The sequence below is a fragment of the Alosa alosa genome, chromosome 18 (assembly GCF_017589495.1).
Source record: "Alosa alosa isolate M-15738 ecotype Scorff River chromosome 18, AALO_Geno_1.1, whole genome shotgun sequence".
NCBI lineage: Eukaryota > Metazoa > Chordata > Actinopteri > Clupeiformes > Clupeidae > Alosa > Alosa alosa.
The window spans coordinates 10,768,845-10,786,959 of NC_063206.1; the positions used below are offsets into that span (position 1 = coordinate 10,768,845).

The 18,115-nt window shown below is 44.3% G+C and overlaps 1 protein-coding gene across 2 annotated transcripts in view; it reads right to left on the bottom strand.

The window, feature by feature from the left end:
- Positions 1–5,056: 5,056 nt before the first annotated feature.
- btaf1 (BTAF1 RNA polymerase II, B-TFIID transcription factor-associated) overlaps positions 5,057–18,115 on the bottom strand; it is a 30,597-nt gene continuing 17,538 nt past the window's right edge. The window contains exons 24-39 of one of the 2 annotated variants that reach the window (XM_048269760.1): positions 16,488–16,597; positions 15,250–15,451; positions 14,774–14,922; positions 13,687–13,839; positions 12,526–12,647; positions 12,188–12,355; positions 11,770–11,847; positions 11,530–11,659; positions 9,906–10,047; positions 9,306–9,436; positions 8,669–8,794; positions 8,076–8,228; positions 7,520–7,731; positions 6,784–6,943; positions 6,478–6,648; positions 5,057–5,865 (exon numbers count right to left, since the gene is read on the bottom strand). In XM_048269760.1, coding sequence (XP_048125717.1) covers positions 5,725–5,865; positions 6,478–6,648; positions 6,784–6,943; positions 7,520–7,731; positions 8,076–8,228; positions 8,669–8,794; positions 9,306–9,436; positions 9,906–10,047; positions 11,530–11,659; positions 11,770–11,847; positions 12,188–12,355; positions 12,526–12,647; positions 13,687–13,839; positions 14,774–14,922; positions 15,250–15,451; positions 16,488–16,597 — 2,348 coding nt within the window. In that variant the 3' untranslated portion in view covers positions 5,057–5,724. Of the gene's footprint in view, positions 5,875–6,477; positions 6,649–6,783; positions 6,944–7,519; positions 7,732–8,075; positions 8,229–8,668; positions 8,795–9,305; positions 9,437–9,905; positions 10,048–11,529; positions 11,660–11,769; positions 11,848–12,187; positions 12,356–12,525; positions 12,648–13,686; positions 13,840–14,773; positions 14,923–15,249; positions 15,452–16,487; positions 16,598–18,115 lie in introns of both variants that reach the window. The other variant, XM_048269759.1, reaches the window with a different exon arrangement.

An 18,115-nucleotide genomic window follows, 5' to 3' on the forward strand; every position in this document is an offset into this window, starting at 1 on the left:
TGACTGACATGATCTTTTGCAATACCTCAATTTTGAAATATAATAGGAGAGAAATTGATATTTTCTAAGTAAGTTTATTCAGATAAAAAAGTATATATTAATTTAATTCTGCAAGAAAAATGATTTAACAGATGGTTAATTTTATTTTTGTCATGCTTATTTGCTTTTATTTTTAATTTTATTTTTGGAGAAAATAAAAAAATATATATACTGAAGGAGTTAGAGCTTTATAACTTTAATATAATGACGTAGTTAGCTGAAGTACAGAGTCTACCTTATTATCGAGCTAAAGGAGAACCAGTCCCCTCACTGGAGTAATCACCTAACATGGTGATACAAGTAGAGAAGCAGTCCCTGCCTATTAGAACCCAAGAACAGAAAAAAATTAGTCCATCAGGTGCTGAGGATAGGCAACTGAAGAGATGTTCCCTTATTTTGTATATTTATAATCAATCATTTACTACTCTGACCAGAATTGTGAAAGAGATCTTCTGCTTTTTTTTAAGAAATTATTTTTTATTATTATTTTTAAAACTATTGTGCTCTCTTTTGTTTGTTTTTTTTCTTTCACTTTTTTGGTTGATTTTGTAAAAGCATCTTAAACCCAGATATAGTAAGCTGAAATCACTAATAAAAACAGAGACCTTTGAGAGATAGAGAGAGGGGGTCTTTGACGAAAGGTGGAGGGAGTGAGAAAAGAATGTTATTTTATAAAACTACAAAAGATACAAAAGTGTTTAAACTGTAACTTGATCGAAAGCCCCCAAGGTGCATCAAAGGAGTGGTGGCCTTCTGTTCACGCAAGACTTGAATTAGACCCATTTTTTTAAGGCTAAGAACCTTCTTTGTTGTAATGTGCAATACTGTTTGTACTGTTTGTAAAAAAGAAGATAAAAAAAGAAAAAGAGGCGTAAATCTTTATTGCAAATTTATTTTCATTGCAAGCATTGTGATTCACTAAAATCATTTTCTACTGTGTATTTACCTACTCTACATGCTAGTACCTTCCAGTAGTAATGTAGCCTTTGTACTGAGAAATTTTTCATTATTTTTAGAGATTTTTGCAAAAAAGAAAATAATTAAAACATATTTACATATTTTTCATTTTTATTTCGTATTTTCTTTACAGACTTATTTCTCAACCATTAATATAGCTATTTCTGGGGGAGACTTTCATATCTGGTCAATGTCATTAATATTATTTTGTATTTTTACTTGGAATAAATTAATTTTATGATAATTCTTAAAGGTTTATTTTTTCTTTGTTCATTTTATTTTTTGAAGCTGAAAACCTTTGTAATATTGTTACTAAAGTGTCTAGATTTTTGAAATGCAAAGCTTTATGTGTTACCTTGCTGATATTGCTGACATTAGTGTGAAAATGATCTTAACTACAAGAAGAAGAAAAACAACACCTCAAAACCACGATGGTTTGTAATGTACATGATTTGGCTTTGTAATGAATGAATGGGCAATAAAATACATTAGCAGAATGTGCAAGGCAGACAACATTACTGATCAATCTACTGATGCTGCCTCTTCTGCTGTCCATGCCACCCAACTTAACTATATTAAGTACAACCACCAACAAAAAACGAAACCTCTTACAACAGGCCTTAGGAGATGTCAAAACAATTTCTGGAATTTTCTCTGACCCCATATATATTCACATTTTCTCTTGTTTCATCTAAAGTTGCCCTCTGGTATTCCAGTCTTGAAGGCTAGTGTGATTGTAACTTAGCTTGAATGTATTAGTGCTACTCACAAACAGTAATTTGGTGTATCTTAAGACCGCGTTGTACAGCATAGCCATTCCATGACTATGGCATTCCTGCACGACCACCAAAATATGTCTCACATCATGCAATATATTGGAAATTTACAGTACTCTGGCTGCTTTTTTTCAAACTGCTGGGAGAAGACTGCCAGTAGTTTTGATAGAAATGGATAGAATCTCAGCTATCACTTGAAGGTCCCAGAGAGGTTCTGGCATCTCCTTCTCATGTGGCCTCCCTCTGAGTCATTGGATAACATCCTATCTAGCTTGCCCCCTTGGACATTTGGACAGGAGGTCCTTCACTAACCCACATCTAGTACTAACATCATGGTCCCCACCACCCCTTCCCCAAGGGCCAGTATTATTGTCATACCACCAAGTATTGATCTGTTTATTCATTTGTTTTATGAATCCAATTTTTGCAACCATTTTATACCCTAACAAGTGATAACTGAATGACTGAAGGCGTCACAAAAGTTTGGTGGGGGGCAAAAAAGGAAAAAAAATCAAGAAAAAAGGGAAAAATGTGAAGAAAACCAACAAAAAGGCCATGTGTTTGGTGAAGGTGGCCATCTCATTTTCTCTATAAATGTCTATATATTTCATGTAACACTATATTTGGGTAGTATGTATACACTTCTGTTCCATGGACGTTCTCTCTGGGCAGCCTATAGCCCGCTCAATCATGTTGTGATTTCAAAAAAAAAAAAAAAAGAAGAAGGTTGACAAACTGCTACTTCCTAGCTGTGTTCTTAAACTAACCACTACTTATAAATGTATCTTTTTTAAGATGTATTTTTTTTTTCTTATTTATCTTTTTAATTTAAGTGACATAACTGGTTCTATCTTGACACGGCTTTGAGATTGTTAACCTGGACCTATGCTTGTCTGAAGTTGCAGTAAAACTGTGATAGAAGAAAAAAACACAAAAAAACAAAAACAAAACATGGAGTGCAATGCTGCTAATGCTTTCTACTTGCTTCAAAGTTTGTAGTTCCCACCTTCATGAGTTCCCCCCTCCCCTTTTCTGTACTAATAAGCAAAATCTTATTAAATGTAGTTGTATGACGCAGTGAAACGTTTCGTCTTCTTTTGCATGGTCGGGTTTCCTTCACTTCTGCCTGTGTCCTGGTAGTTTAACTATTGCCAAATTAATAACACCTCTCTGCAAAGCACTCACTCATATTTCTATTATCTGACCCTGTAAGTTCTCTTAGGTTAACCTCTCCGATCAAGAAAACCAGTCTTCTTCCAGAGAACCTACACAGGCTTCCCAATTCCAGATATGTTTAGTTGCAGGCTTCCCTTGATGAACCATTTGAGTCAATGGTAGAGGCCGATATGTGCTGACAAGGGTTGCATGTACCTGCAGCTGAGAAGCATATTAAAAGTAACTTTGGAACCACCACTCTGCAGTTCCAGGATGAGGACAAAGGCACAAATAGTACATTTTGAACGGAGGATGTTTCTCCTTTTGTTTGCCCTGTATTCAAAACCCATTCAAAACACTTGACTCCGCTGCTCCCAAGGCTTTCCGTCCTCTCTGCTTCTATGATCTCTTTCTGTACATTTCACTGCTTCATGGCTGGATGCAAAACCTAGGTTGCATATTACACAATGCCTTTACAAAACAAGTGCACAGGCTTAGTGTAACCAAGCTTAGAACACACATTTAAAGTTATGCAGTAGCATAACATGTTACGCACACATACAAGTGATGTCGCTCTATGTATATTCCCATGATATGGATCCCACTCACCACTGTGTCCTCGACAGAGCATAACTTCATTGAATGAGTCTTATCCTTACGACAGTAAAACATGACATCAGGTACTGTTCATTCAATTCAAAGAGTGATTAAATTATTCATTTTTCCAGGGCTCATTGTGATGGTGGTGTGAGAGACAGATGAGGACTCACAAAAGCCGCTTCCATAAATAATTTCTGACAGATGCAGCTCTCCTAATGTCTGACGCTGTAAACTAGTGCGCTCAAATCATGGGCGGATTATGAACTTTCGGGCCCCTGGGCCCAGATGTATTAAGGGTCCCCCACTTATTTTCGTATATGTGGGAGGGGGGGTTTGGGGGTCCTCCCCCAGAATTTTTTAAATTTGTTTGATGTGATTTCCTGTATTCTGGTGCATTTTGGGGATGGCCAATACTAAATTCAATCAGATTCATAGCCTACATCCTGATTTGTTGATATTGAGGCAATGATTCCATGCAAAGGCTTGGGCTTCAGGGCTTCAGGGCTTCAGGGCCCCCTGACCCCTTGGGCCCCTGGGCCTGGGCCCAGTAGGCCCGTGCAGTAATCCATCCCTGGCTCAAATATACAGCCTCTACAGTCAATACAGTTTCAAAACAGGGATATGTGCTAAATATATGGCCCTTCTACTGCATCGGCTTTGGCTTCGCTAGTGCAACATATTCAAGCTGCACCACATGACTGAATAGCATATTAGAAAATCCTCTCATCAGTACAGAAAGGTTTGCCCTCTCGCTATTCTACCGATAGGCATGCTATTTTAAGAATCTCCAAATACAACTTAACATTTGGATCATCCCATAACAGAAGACAGGGATGATCCAAGGCAGCGGCGGCAGCAGCCTCAACAGAGCTAGGTTGGGACGATAGTAAGTGGGCGAAACTGCTCAAAGGGTAAGTAATGTTCTGAGCAGCATGCGGACTGACACTGTGGAAGATATAGGAGAGGCTAACTGTAGGTCACCTCAGGGGTAAGGAAAGGTCACATCTGCTGCTCACTCCAAGGCCACAGATCTAAGAGTGATGTCTTTCATTATGTGCTTATACCATGAGGGCCTGAATTCATGAAAAACACAAGTGCTGCTGTCTAGGTAAGGCAACCTCTCTGCCCTTCAATATGGTACTTTAGCACAAAAGACAAAGTGTGAATATGGAGGATATTGAAGGAGAACTGCATTTCCAAAAGGACTTATGTAAATGAGAACATACAACTGCTTGGTCATTCATACTTGGGCATTTTGACATACCTGCAAGGAAAACGGTTAATTGACTGTCTGAAAGAATATATGAATGTCTGAGACTCAGAGAGCCAACATTCATCCACCTCTCTGTGACCAATTAAACAGCAATCACAGCTCAGTAGAATTTATTACCATTCTATCAGCTTTTACAAAGGCAAATTAAAGAAATATGTACAAGTCTGTTTGTAGATTTAGATTCTGTTGTGGTCTTAAGTCAGTTCATTTTACAAAAGTCTGGTGAAGGTGGTGTGGGTGGAGGAATCGTCGAGGCGTGTCCTGGAAGCCCTCCGCAGTGCAATTTTACAGGAGGCTTGCGACTGGGCGAGAAGAAGTCCCTTTGCAGCCATGCAGTGGATGTCTGGGCATAAAGTCTTTCATTGGAGCACACAGAGCAGCAATTAAAAAAACCAACAGTGACCCAGGGTGGGTAAGTGACCAGTCCTGGTAAGGGGGGACTGCATACAGAGTCTCCTGATAGGGCGCCACCTTGTGGTCTCAAGGTCATTTTAGCCGGGTGTCTCCACTCACCCCTTCCAGTCAACTCCAATAACGTGCCTTCAGTACACAGTACACACATGTCCAATGTCCAACTTATCAAGCGCGTTACACCCAAATCTACAGCCCAAAAAGTGGGCCTATCAGGCTACTGTGTGCTTTGTCTGTGAACTGGAAGTCAGTGATTCAAGGCAATTCTTTCCTAATTTAGAAAACCTACTCATGCTTCCTCCACCCAGTCTGTGGAGTGTGTGTGTGTTTTCAGAACTGTTTGGAGAGGTAGGGAAGGAAGGGTGTGTAATCTTAAATTGTTCCACACATACAAACATGCACGCATACAAACACACACACACACACACCCAGGAGAGTACATGAAGCCATGTTGACTGTTGGAGGGTAGGGGGTAAGGTTGTAACACTGTCCGCAGTGGGGATGGGGCTCGGGTTACTGAAGCGAGTGCATGAAGCTGTCCAGGTTGTACTCGGTGTCATACTGCTGCTGGTCCCACAGGTCTCCCAGGCCGTCCAGCACAGCCTTCATGGATGCCTTCTCCGAGCTAGAAGACGACGGCTCGCTCCTCTCGGCCTTCTCGTCCTCCACACACACACAGAGAGAGCGCACACACACACACACACACACACACACACACACACACACACACACACACACACACACACACACACACACAGAGAGAGAGCACACACACACAGAGAGAGAGCACACGCGCACACACACACAGAGAGAGAGAGAGAGAACACACACACACACACACACACACACACACACAGAGAACACACACACAGAGAACACACACACGGAACAGTTAGCCAGACCTCAGAGATGGTGTAGTTGTATGAGTGGGCTGATGAATGGGTTGAAAGTGGGTGGGAGATGACGAAGGCTGATCAATTATTTATTACTAGAAGAATCCCTAAGTGGGCGTGTAGGTCACTGAGAATGCATGCGAGTGGAAAGTAGGTAGGAAAATGACCGGCATCATCAGTGTACATGACAATGTGGAGATACATTTTCAACAGTGCACGAGTGTACACATAAAAAAACATCCATCCATAACCACATTCATGTGTGTACATGTAACATAATGACGCATTAAGTGCTTTTCTGTGGGTGTGGTGTGGTCTTGTGGACATGGAGCCTGAGTGACCAGCCGCATGCAGCCTGAGTGTATGAACTGACCTTGTCTAGAGTGAAGAGGTTGAGGAGCTGGTCTGTGCCCATGCTCTGGAGACTGGCGTTCTCCTGGCTGATGACCGTGTTGGCGATGCTCATCTTGAACTTCTGCAGGCCCATAATCTTCTCTTCCAGCGTGCCTCTCGTTATCAGCCGATACACGTTCACCACACGTTTCTGTGGCGGCAATTGCATTCACACAGTTAGTCACCGGTTTAAACATTTTAAAAACACCAAGTCTAGTTTTCGAGTTGTTTTAACACGCGTCAGAGGCCACCCCCACCCTAATTTGTCCCTGCTGGGTTGCCGTACCTGTCCTATCCTGTGGGCGCGGTCCATGGCCTGCAGGTCCCTCATGGGGTTCCAGTCGTGCTCAACAAACACCACCGTGTCGGCACCGGTCAAGTTCAATCCCAGGCCGCCCACGTGAGTGGTGAGCAGCAGCACGTCTATGGACGGATCGTTGTTGAACCTGAGAAACAAGATGAGGAGAGCGGATGGGTGTGTGTGTGTGAGGCAACAAGTGGCACGTCTGTGGGAGAGTGAAAACTCTGGTCCCCACTGTGGCCCTGGTGTTAGTTTTAGCGCTCATATGGAGGCTCATGTCAAAGTAAGGGTTATAAAGCCCTCCGTTAATGTGTCTGAATGAATGTGCGAGTGTGGGTGTGTGCGAGTGTGGGTGTGTGCGAGTGTGGGTGTGTGCGAGTGTGGGTGTGTGCGAGTGTGGGTGTGTGCGAGTGTGGGTGTGTGCGTCTCTGTCCATGCAGCACTTAACCTTTTTTTCCTTAACTGTACTATTAATAAAAGGGTCATTTAGAACATGAAAAGAGACCTATGTAACAGTAACAGAATGTGAATATCTAGCCTGAGTTAGTAGGACTGTAAATGTAAAGGTTAATGTATCTACTGATATAAGCAATTTCTGTTACATGTATAAAATCAAATTAATATAAAAGAAAAAAGAAAATGGGCCTATGTTCACATATGAGGTTTTCCGGCCATCTGTATGAAACCACTGGGCAATGCAGTAACTGGGCGTGGCCCGTACCTGGAGACGATGGAGTGGCGCTGTCCGGCGGGCACACTGCCGTCCAGCCGCATGTAGGTGACGTTGGGCAGCTGTGGCTTGAGCAGGTCCTGCTCCACGATGTCCAGCATGCTCTTCAGCTGGCAGAAGATGAGCACGCGGTGCTGCGCCACCACCGCCTCAGTGGCCCCCTCCGCTCCACCTGCTCCGCCCAGACCACAGTCCACCAGCAGCTGCAGGAGACGAGAGCGAGAGAGCGAGAGAGCGAGAGAGAGAGGGAGAGAGGGAGAGAGATGAGAACCTGTAAATGACCTTGCTGCATAATATTCATATCGGTAGTTAGACATAAACATCACACAGATAGAAAATGTCTGGAGTGTGTGAGGGTGAACAAGATGGAAAAACAAGACGGAAACAAAGTGGAGAGTGGAGAGAATGACCCGAGACTGAAGAGAGAAACAAATCTGTCAGAACAGGAGAGGGTGTGAGGTGTTGGTCATTGGTGATGGAGGGGGAGCGTGGGGGTGCAGGGGGGGGACAGGAGGCTCTGAGGTCCTGAGAGTGGGCTGTGACGAACCTGTTTGAGGGCGGAGAGTTTGGGCGCGTGCTGGATGTCGCGGAGGCTGGAGCTCTGGAAGGCCAGCTGCTCGCTGATGCGCTTGTGCTCAGGGTGCTGCGGCGTCAGGACCAGCGCCGGGTGGTTACACAGCTTACGCAGGTACTGCAGCGCCTGCAACACACGGAGGCGAGTCCGGTTCATTGGGCTTCACACACACACACAGGTTTCACTCCATGTTAAACTCGCCGACTAAAAGGGCAAGCCGGACATCATCTCATCTGACTTTTTCCATCCCTTTTTTGGTGAAATGGATATTAAGGTATATTAAGGTAAGAGCATTGCAGGCAACAGTGCTCTCTTTTCTACTTGTTGCAAACTTTTTCAATTCCCAGCATTCTTAGTTCCTCCCTTAGTGGCCATAACTACCTCATGCACTCCTACAATTCCATACAACACAAGGCAGCAGGCCCCTGATACACCATCAGCTAGTGTTGAAGCGAGGAATCATGACACTTTCAGTGATCAGGTTTAACCTGTCTGGGTCTCTTAAAATGCCTAAACTGTCCCCTTCAACATTCAAGACGCCACATCAACGTCTGGGGTGGACTGACCTGGAAGACGTGTCCCGTGGCCTTCAGCTTGGGCTTGTCCTCCTCCTCGTGCACCGAGCCGGTGGAGATGGTGTCGTCCACGCTCACCTTAGCCCTGGACTTGGCAAAGTCCTCGTACAGCTGGATCTGAAGAGCAGAAAGTGAGAGCATGAGTCAGTAACCGACACACTCAGTCAAACAAAGGCAGAGTTACAGGAAGTTCCTGCTTTTTTTATTTTGTAATGAAAGACACTTGTTGAACTCTTAAAGTCCCTTACTGGGGGAAAAAAAAGCTCAATTCCCATTAAGATTCTGTCTAATCAGGTCCAGGCTGTGAAGGTTAATACTGCAGCATGGGATCATGAGACCTCTGCTATAATAGCACATTTATCAAGAGCTCCACCCTGAAAATGATGGAGGCCAACTTTCAGCAGGAGAAGCTTCATCCAACTCCTTCACCCACCGGCAGATGTATCTGATTACCAGCATCTCTTCTCATAGGGGGCTTTCCGCCCACTTAGTGCACAAATGTAGAACAAAATCTGCACGCTACATGTGACCATAACACAGTAGTACACATTCTCAACTCGCAACGGCGCATGACAAAACCCCACAGCTCTACATATGAGTGAGCATGCGCTGGGAATGTGTACGGTACCTGTAGGGGGCTGAGGTTGCAGTAGTAGTCCTGGATGATCTTGGGCGGGAGGTCTTGCAGCACGTCCTCCTTCATCCTCCTCAGGAGGAAGGGCAGCACCTGCCGATGCAAAGCCTCCATGGCCAGTACCCCTGGAGACAAAGCAGAGTGGTCAGCCATAGATCCTTTACCTCACATTCGCTCCACTTCCTATGAGTGTGTGACTGAGTTAGGATGTACATGGAGATGCTAGGCTGCTCTAACCTGATGTCAGTCTAGCTATAATGACCTAGTACATAATGAGAAATAAATCTTGATACGGTTCGAGAACTTAATGATTTGGTTTTAGTCACACAGCAATTTCTCCAGATTCTTAACAGCAAGCACCCCTAGAGACATTCAATTCGGTCCTATTTGCACAAATAATGCAACATAAACAACAACGTCGACACCACGCAGAAGATCATTACTCCATAATTTCAACCCAGAGGCCATCTTGGCACTATAGGGTGAAAAATAAATGGTACCTCAGAGAGTCTGTGGAGTCCTGGTGTGTGTGTGTAAGCTACAGATGCCTTTATTTGAGTGAGGATAAATTAAGTATCTCTCCATCCAGCTCACCTGCCTCCTGCTCCCGAGACGAGCTTTTGGCGTCTCGGCTGGCCAGGATGGGCTTTCCGTAGCGGGCAGCAAACTGGCGCTCTGTGCCCAGGAAACCGGGCATAAGGAAGTCGAAGAGCGACCAAAGCTCCAGAACGTTGTTCTATGAGAACCAGGAGAGCAAAGTAACAGTTGAAAACAGTGGACAAAACCATCCTGCTAAAATGTATACGGATAATTAAATACCCTGTGCATGGTTTCAATGGATCATGTTCGACATACTAGGAAGACATATCAACATTAACAAAAAGAGGAACTTAAACTACACACTTTTCAAAGACCATCTATGGCAAGTCTGAAATCAAAGTCAAATTTTTTTAATTAAGGTTCCTAACATCCAGTAAACATGTCTCATTCGCAACTTCAATTAACAAACCAGGAAAAGTTTGGTTCAAAGGCCTAACTTTAGCCTAGGCTGATTTCAGTGCTACGTCAAAATCTACATCATGATAACTAAGCAAGAGTTTGACAAGATGCCAACAGTCTCCCCCCCTCTTCTTTGAAGCTCACAGAATGTCAATGACCTCCATTGGCGTGCCGACTGGAAAAGGGAATCATTATTGGGGCTTAATGCAAGTTAAGGGTATTGATCTGGAGTTGTGAACAAAGAGCGTGGGCGGTCTGAAGCTCAAAGGGATCAGCTCCTTTAATTACTCGTCAGAAAGGCCTGAGAAGCACCGCAAAGGAAATCCATGCCCTTCAGCTCTGACGCTCCACAATCAACATTAATCTCCCACAGCTGAGGCAACATGTTGCTTTCTATTAACAGGGATATAACAAGTTGCAGGGATGGGGATGGGTCAGTTTGAAGTATGATGGGACTGGCCAAGAGATTTCTCGCATGGGGTTTCTAGTCACTGTATATTAGAACTGATGTAATTAATTGAAAGCACATTGGGATGATTTTTGAATGATAATTGAATGCAGATTAAGTCGATAGTTTTATTTAACTCAGGGCAGCATCTACTACAGAGTAACTTCAACAGGACAACTTCAAATAAATAACTATCGTTATTCAACGAATGTCGAAAGCGGAGTGCAGCGCACTTATGTCGGTACCGGTGTTCACAGCACTTAATAGTTTGCCTAATATAAACCTGAAACTATTCACTGGCCGCGTTTACATGGACGTCATTTTCAATCATATTCAAATAAAAAAAGATTTCAACGGAACTGTTCACAGGAACACTAAATAAACCGATTAATCTGTGTTTACATGGAACAAGCATTTAATAATTTAAAAGCTCCTAGTTGTATTGCTGCCATGGAAACTCATTTGTATACGTCACTGTCCATTAGTACCACCATAAGGAACATCGGCGCAGAAAGAAGAAATGTACTCCAACTTTACATGGGTGAATCTCTCAATCGATCAGCTTATCAGAACGGAGTACACCACCTTTCTCGATCCGATTGGAAATTTAGTCGGATCGGGTTGAATCCGATCCGTTGAGGTGTTTACATGAGGCATTTTTATTCTGATTGAGCCATTACTCCATTAATCAGATTTATTAAAGTCTCCATATAAAGAGGGCTTATCTATTTCACTCAGTCAGGTTCCAGAGAGGAGGAAATGTTTCCTCACCTGGATGGGCGTTCCCGACAGGATGACACGGAAGTTGGCAGCTATCTGCTTGATGGCCTTGGAAAGCTTGGTCTTTCCATTCTTAATAACATGGCCCTCATCGAGGATACAATAATTAAACTTTATATTCCTGCAAAAGAGAACACTTGTCTGTAGCATACTAGTAATAAACAGTTAAATCATAAACTGAAATTATGAACAAAAGGTTGGGGATAAAACAAAGCAAATCAGTGACGTTACCTAAAAAAATCGATGTCATTCCTCACGACATCATAAGAAGCTACTATGAGGTTGTGCTTCTTCACCTGATGCTGTAACCTGCAGAGAGCATACAGTCATTCACATCTAACCTTCGATAGAAGATGAAGATCCAATCTGTATTTCCTAGTAGGCTGATTTCAAAACCGCAACAGCAGTCTACCAGACGGTGAGTAAAAGCAGAGCAAGACACATATCAATGTCTAAAGAGACATCTTGGGTTTGCCCTAATCTCTGAAATGTTGTAATCTACTGTAGAGCACAGACTTCACTACAGTGAAACTCGCAAAAGAAACAAACCACGGCAACTCTAACTCATCTCTATGAAATGTTAGACGAATCTCCTCTGTGGTTTAGTTAGTGCTACTGGGTGGGTGAGTGTTTAGGGCTTGGTACTGACCGAGCTCTCTCTGTAGGAGGTCCAGTGTAGTGCAGTGGGTTCAGATACTCTCTAGTGCAGAACTTGCCCACCTCGTCCACCCAGTGGCCAGTCAGCGTCGGGGGGCACACCACCAGCGATGGCATCGGGGCACAGTCAGCAGCCTTAGTCTTGGCATACTCCTGCGCCCTACACACACACACACACACACACACACAATCAATTCCTTGGAATCAAATCACCAAGTCTGGTTAGCGACTATAATTATGTTGCAAATTATCTATGTGCAGCTACGCTGCGGACAGTGTAAACCATAAATACCATAGCAAATAAATAATGACCAGAGCAGTCAGTGTTACCTGAGGTAGTGGTCTCCAGACAGAATGCAGATTGACTGGAGGGTCTTCCCGAGACCCATGTCATCACACAAGATGCCGTGCAGCTTGTACTTGTTCAGGAAGGACAGCCAGTTTACTCCATCCTGGAGGGCAGCCATTCAAAGACATGAGGTGAGGGGGAGGGTGTCAAGTTCTAATGGCACAGCAGCCACCATCAAACTTGTGCAATGGACATTTCCGCCCATCCCAATCTTCTTGGAAAACACAGCACCATTGCCTTGTCCTAAAAGTTGGTTTTCAAAACTTGATGTGCATTAATCTTCAGCAATTCACTCCCACACCACATCTCTCTTAAAATGGAGATCCTGTGCATCACTTAGAGGGGTGTGTGTGTGTGTGTGTGTGTGTGTGTGTGTGTGTGTGTGTGTGTGTGTGTACACACACATCTCCTGGACTCTGTGCTGCTGCTGACCCCTGGGTGTGTTTTAGCTGATTGATCCGTGGGCGTTCATTTCGCCCGATGGATGCTGGAGCGGAACAGGACGGTCGGACACACACACACACACACACACCCCCCCTTCCCAGGGAACTGGCCAGCAGGGCAATCCGTTTTTGCAACTTCTAAATTTGTCATGTCGAAATGCAATTTGTAGTCAGCCTCATCCTGCCAACACCCCCCACCCCCTGCACGGTTGCTGGGAGGCAAAAGCTATTTGTGAGGCTGACAGAAAAATGGCGAGGACAAGAAGGCCAAAAAGTGCTGAGTCGCCGGTCTTTAATTGAAATGCTCTGGAGAAGGGACCGGCCGATGCCTCATCCAGTCAGCATAAATACCCAGGGACCGGCGAAGACAACGTGTGCAAACGCAGGGCATCCTGCCCACGCTAATCTGCTTAATGGGCTACTGTAGATGTGCACAAACACATCACACAAACTGTGTGGAATGGCTGCAGCGATATGAATAATTCATGACATGATTTAGAAATTGATGACGAGGGAAGAAGCACAAAGTAACAAAAAAAGGGTAAAGATGTGTTTTGAGTAAAGTTGTGCAAGATAAGCTTAGTAACTATAGCTATAGCTTAGTAACACAAATGCACATTTCCCTGAAATGTATTTAATCTCTGTAATCAGTACCCAGGAAATTCATATTCTTTCATTATTCCCATCACACAAACACACCTGCTGGTACTTCCTCAGCTCTGCCTTGATGGGTACTGGGATCTTATAGTTCTCCAGCTTCCTGCCGTCCAGCAACTGCTCCAGGAAGTGCCTCTCCCTGGCCTTCTGGCGAATCAGGTCATCAGACATGGTTGGGGGGTCTGGGATCCCAGCCTGGCAACACACAGATACAAACAGAAATATGTCACTGAGGCCTCATGGGAAATACAGGAAATGACTCGTCTTTAAACAGTTCTGAAATCACTTAATTACAAATGGCTAAAGGTGGTTTCAAAACTGCACGGAGAAAATGAGAACATAAAGGGCACACATATATGTTAATTGTGGTTCATAATGTGTTTTTACAAAAAGGATTCTTTAATAGTTGAACGGCAACGTCTTAAAAAAACACTGGGCAGCTGACCAGCGGAAGAGAAACTGACCATTAACAAAATGGCTGTCCACGGAGGAAGGAAGTGATGCACAAACTCAATCAGTCAATAGAAAAAAAAAAAACAACAGCAATGGGCAGAGTGTATAAGAAATCAGTATGTCAATCAGTGTCTGAAGCATTCTGTAACAAGGCCATGGAATTTCTTTGATGACCGAAATGAAATCAGACACTTAGAGTGCCACTGCTGTTATTCATAATAAGATGTGGCAGTCTGCCCCCTGCTGGACACAGACTGACAATACACACTCAGTGCACTGTTCACAAAGACTAACCACCACCTGTTTGAGCAGATGAGAACAAAACTAGTGGGAAGAGCTGAAGGGACAGGGGCTTGTAAGTGTGTGGAAGTATTTTACTACCTTTTCCAGGAGGATTTGACTGTTTGGGAGTCATTATTTGACTGCCTGATGACTGTAAATATTTGACTAACTTTGACTGTTGAAGTTAAGATACACAGGAAAGCAAAAGCTTCCTGTGTGACTTTGTGACGCATGTTTTCTCCATTGCGCTTGTGTTTGTCTGTGTATGTCAGCTTTCCAACACACACACACACTTTCTTTGCGTATGTATAGATTAATCAGTGAGTTTTATATGCTGATCCGTGTCTGTGTGTTTTGTATGCTGATCTGTGCGTGTGCGCTCGCTCATCCACACCTCCAGTGGCAGTAGTCTGATGAGCGTGGCGAAGCACTGTGTGGCCATGAAGCGCACGCTGTCGCTGGGGTCACTCATGCGGCCCAGCACAGGCACCACCAGCAGCACGATGTAGGGCACAATGTCCACGTCGAGCTGCTCCATCAAGCCTACACCAGCACACGGTCAAGGAACAAACACCAGCACGCAGAACCCACAACACACACAGGATACAAACATCACAAACACACAGGATACAAACATCACACACACACACAGGATATAAACACACACAACTGGTCCTGTCAGCGCAGACATAAGAATCTTTTAGTCTGCAGCTGTAAAGCTCTACTTTACTTACTAAAGAACACATACACATTTTTAACTGACATTTCACACTGAAAATACAATATTTTTTAAAAAATAAATGTAAAATGAATTAAAGAATGTATTAATAAAAAGAGCCCCATGATTTGGCACACATATGGAGAGGATACAGGCCAGCGCCTCGATGGCTCCCTCCTGCTTGGTGCTGTTCTCGATGGCGCCCAGCCAGGGCAGCACGCGCTCAAGGAAGACGTTCATGGTCTCCATGGTGGCGATCTTGCTGAGCACGCCCACGCAGCGCGCCGCCATGTGACGCACAGCCGTGTAGGGATGCTGCAGACACACGCACAGGTGGTCCAGCTGCTCCAGGAGCTACAGAGGGAGGAGGAGGAGGAGGGAGAGGATTAGGAGGAGGAGGAGGAAGAGGAAGAGGAGTAGAAGCAGGAGGTAGAGGAGAGGGAAGGAGAAGATAAGGAGATCAGAGAGGAGATAAGAGAGGAGGATGGGAGGAGAGGACAGGAGGAAGGATGAGTAGAATCAGGAGGAGTAGCCAAAGCAGCAGGTAGAGGAGAGGAGGGGGGAGGAGGATGTGAAGATGAAGAGGAGAGGAGGAAGGTGGAGGATGAGAAAAAAGGTCAGGAGGTCAGTGGAGGTGAAGAAAAGGAGGTATGTAGCATAAATCCATGAGAAAAGGTGTGGAGATGGGATATGGAGGTGACAGAAGAGAACGCAAGTGTACAAACACATGCACACAGATTAGGAGGTAGAAACAAAAGTACAGACAACAGACAAAGAGGAAGAGAAAAGCACAGGAGGTCTGTTGATGCACGTCCCGCAAATCTTCTCAAGCAAAGAACCACTAGCTACATCTAGCACAACAAAACTGTTGAGTGAAAGCAATGAGCGGTAGAAGCACTGTGCCGCCTACAGCCAGCACGAGATGTTCCCAGGAAGCCATCAGACAGGAAAGTCTGTGTTCTGTAACATGAAATTTCAAAAGTGACAATGCATCTGTCAGCCCTCAGCAGATCACACCATTTTCACATTCACCTGCGCAAACAGAGAGCTGTGAAAAGAGGGGAAAAAAAAAAAAAAAAAAAAAAAAAAAAAAAAAAAAAACACCTAACCACAGAGAATGCCACAGAGAGGTGTGATTGCAGGGGTGCCAACAGAGCGTGAGAGCTGCAAGATAACATGCTCGCTTGCTCGCTCGCTCAGCGGAAACCACAAACTGGTGAGTGGCAGGTGTGGTTAGCGCAGCATGTACACAACACACACACACAGTGCCTAAGGGTTGAGCTGTGCTGCTACAGGGTGTTCAGAGCTCAGAGCTGTACTGCAGTAGGAGAGGGGCTTAAAGAAATGTTCAGGGGCAGGAGTCAGTAGTGTCCAGGGATAGGAGACTTACCAGTGGGATGAGCTGGGGAGCAACGGCCCCGGCCACCACCTCCAGCACCTGGAGAGAGGTCACAAGCTCCTGGGCTACCATGTCTCCCTTCTCCAGCAATGACGCTACATCTGTGGAGACACCAAGGGTGCCATTAGGGTGAATCATCCGCCTCATTTTTTGAAAAAAATTTGAAAATCAATCTGTCCCTAGAATAATTTTGTTCCATTAACCAAATAAAACTTCTATGAGAAATTGTATTGAATTCTAAAGCTAGGCTGTAAATATCCTTTTTTCTTAAATAACGCCAAAAATAATGGGTCTAGCCCTATAATGTCAATTGAAATTGAATATAAATATGGACTTTTCGCATCATTTGGTGTGAGGTCTTGTGTTTCTATCTTTATTACTTCCTGAGATATGGCAGTAGTGTACATTTTTGGGGAAGATGCAATAAAAAAATGCCTTTGCCAGGAATTTTCAATAAAAGCTTGCCATCATGGGTTTTGCCAGTAACGAATTTGAAGGCTGGAAAAAAATATATGTGGTCAGCTAATGCCTTATCGAATGAACCAAATGAGGCATGGCGGTCATTTTTCATAGACTCCAGAAATAACAAGTCCTCTTCATCTTCTGAAGTTTCTCCAGTGTAGATGGGCTGGTCCGACGTTTCAGTGGGATAGCTGGTCCGTCGTTTCAGTGGGATAGCTCAGAGTGGCATTTTCATCCAAATCAATGCCATTTGGGGGCAGCCGTGGCCTACTGGTTAGGGCTTTGGGCTTGTAACCGAAGGATGCCCACATCCACGGCTGACGTGCCCTTGAGCAAGGCACCTAACCCCTCAATGCTCCCCGAGTGCCGCTGTAGCAGAAAGCTCACTGCGTCGGGAGTAGTGTGTGCTTCACCTCACTGCGTGTTCACTGTGTGCGGAGTGTGTTTCACTAATTCACGGATTGGGATAAATGCAGAGACCAAATTTCCCTCACGGGATCAAAAGAGTATATATACTTAAAAGTTTGATGATTTTTTTCACAGGCTTTCCTTTCTGATATCAAAGGAATGTTGGCCTTTTTATAAAAGCTGGACACCTGGGACAGTACGATATTTGCTGATTCCCACTTTGTCCTGTTTTCTGATGAACCATCCGAAAGATACCACACAAAGCAACTGAGAACTTGGCGACCGTTTGGAAGACGGGATCCAGTGATAATGGAGTCATCCTGAACAAGGCCACTGCCCAAACCAAATATCCAAGACGATTGTCTTATAGACAGTACATTTTGAAGACTGTGGATTGGCATTACCAATAGCCTGACGAGCCAGACCCAAATGTAGGGTCTGGGCACTCACCGTTGGCAGTGCTCAGTCCGAGGGGTGGGATAATCGGTTGTCTTTCAAATTCCCTCTGCACGCAATAGGACAGCGCTGACAGCGCTACGAGTTCCATGCGTTTTCCCACCAGCGGAGCTAGTTGGTTAGTTCAAACTTTTGCCGACTTAAAAAAAAGCTTAACGTGTCACGCTGTTCGTCAACAGCAACATCCATCTTCTTTGTTTTCAAGTAGCAGGGAATTCAAGCCAAACCGTTGCAACTCTGCCATCAATCATTATGTTAAGCCTGCCTAACGTCTTTATACACAATTTGATTGG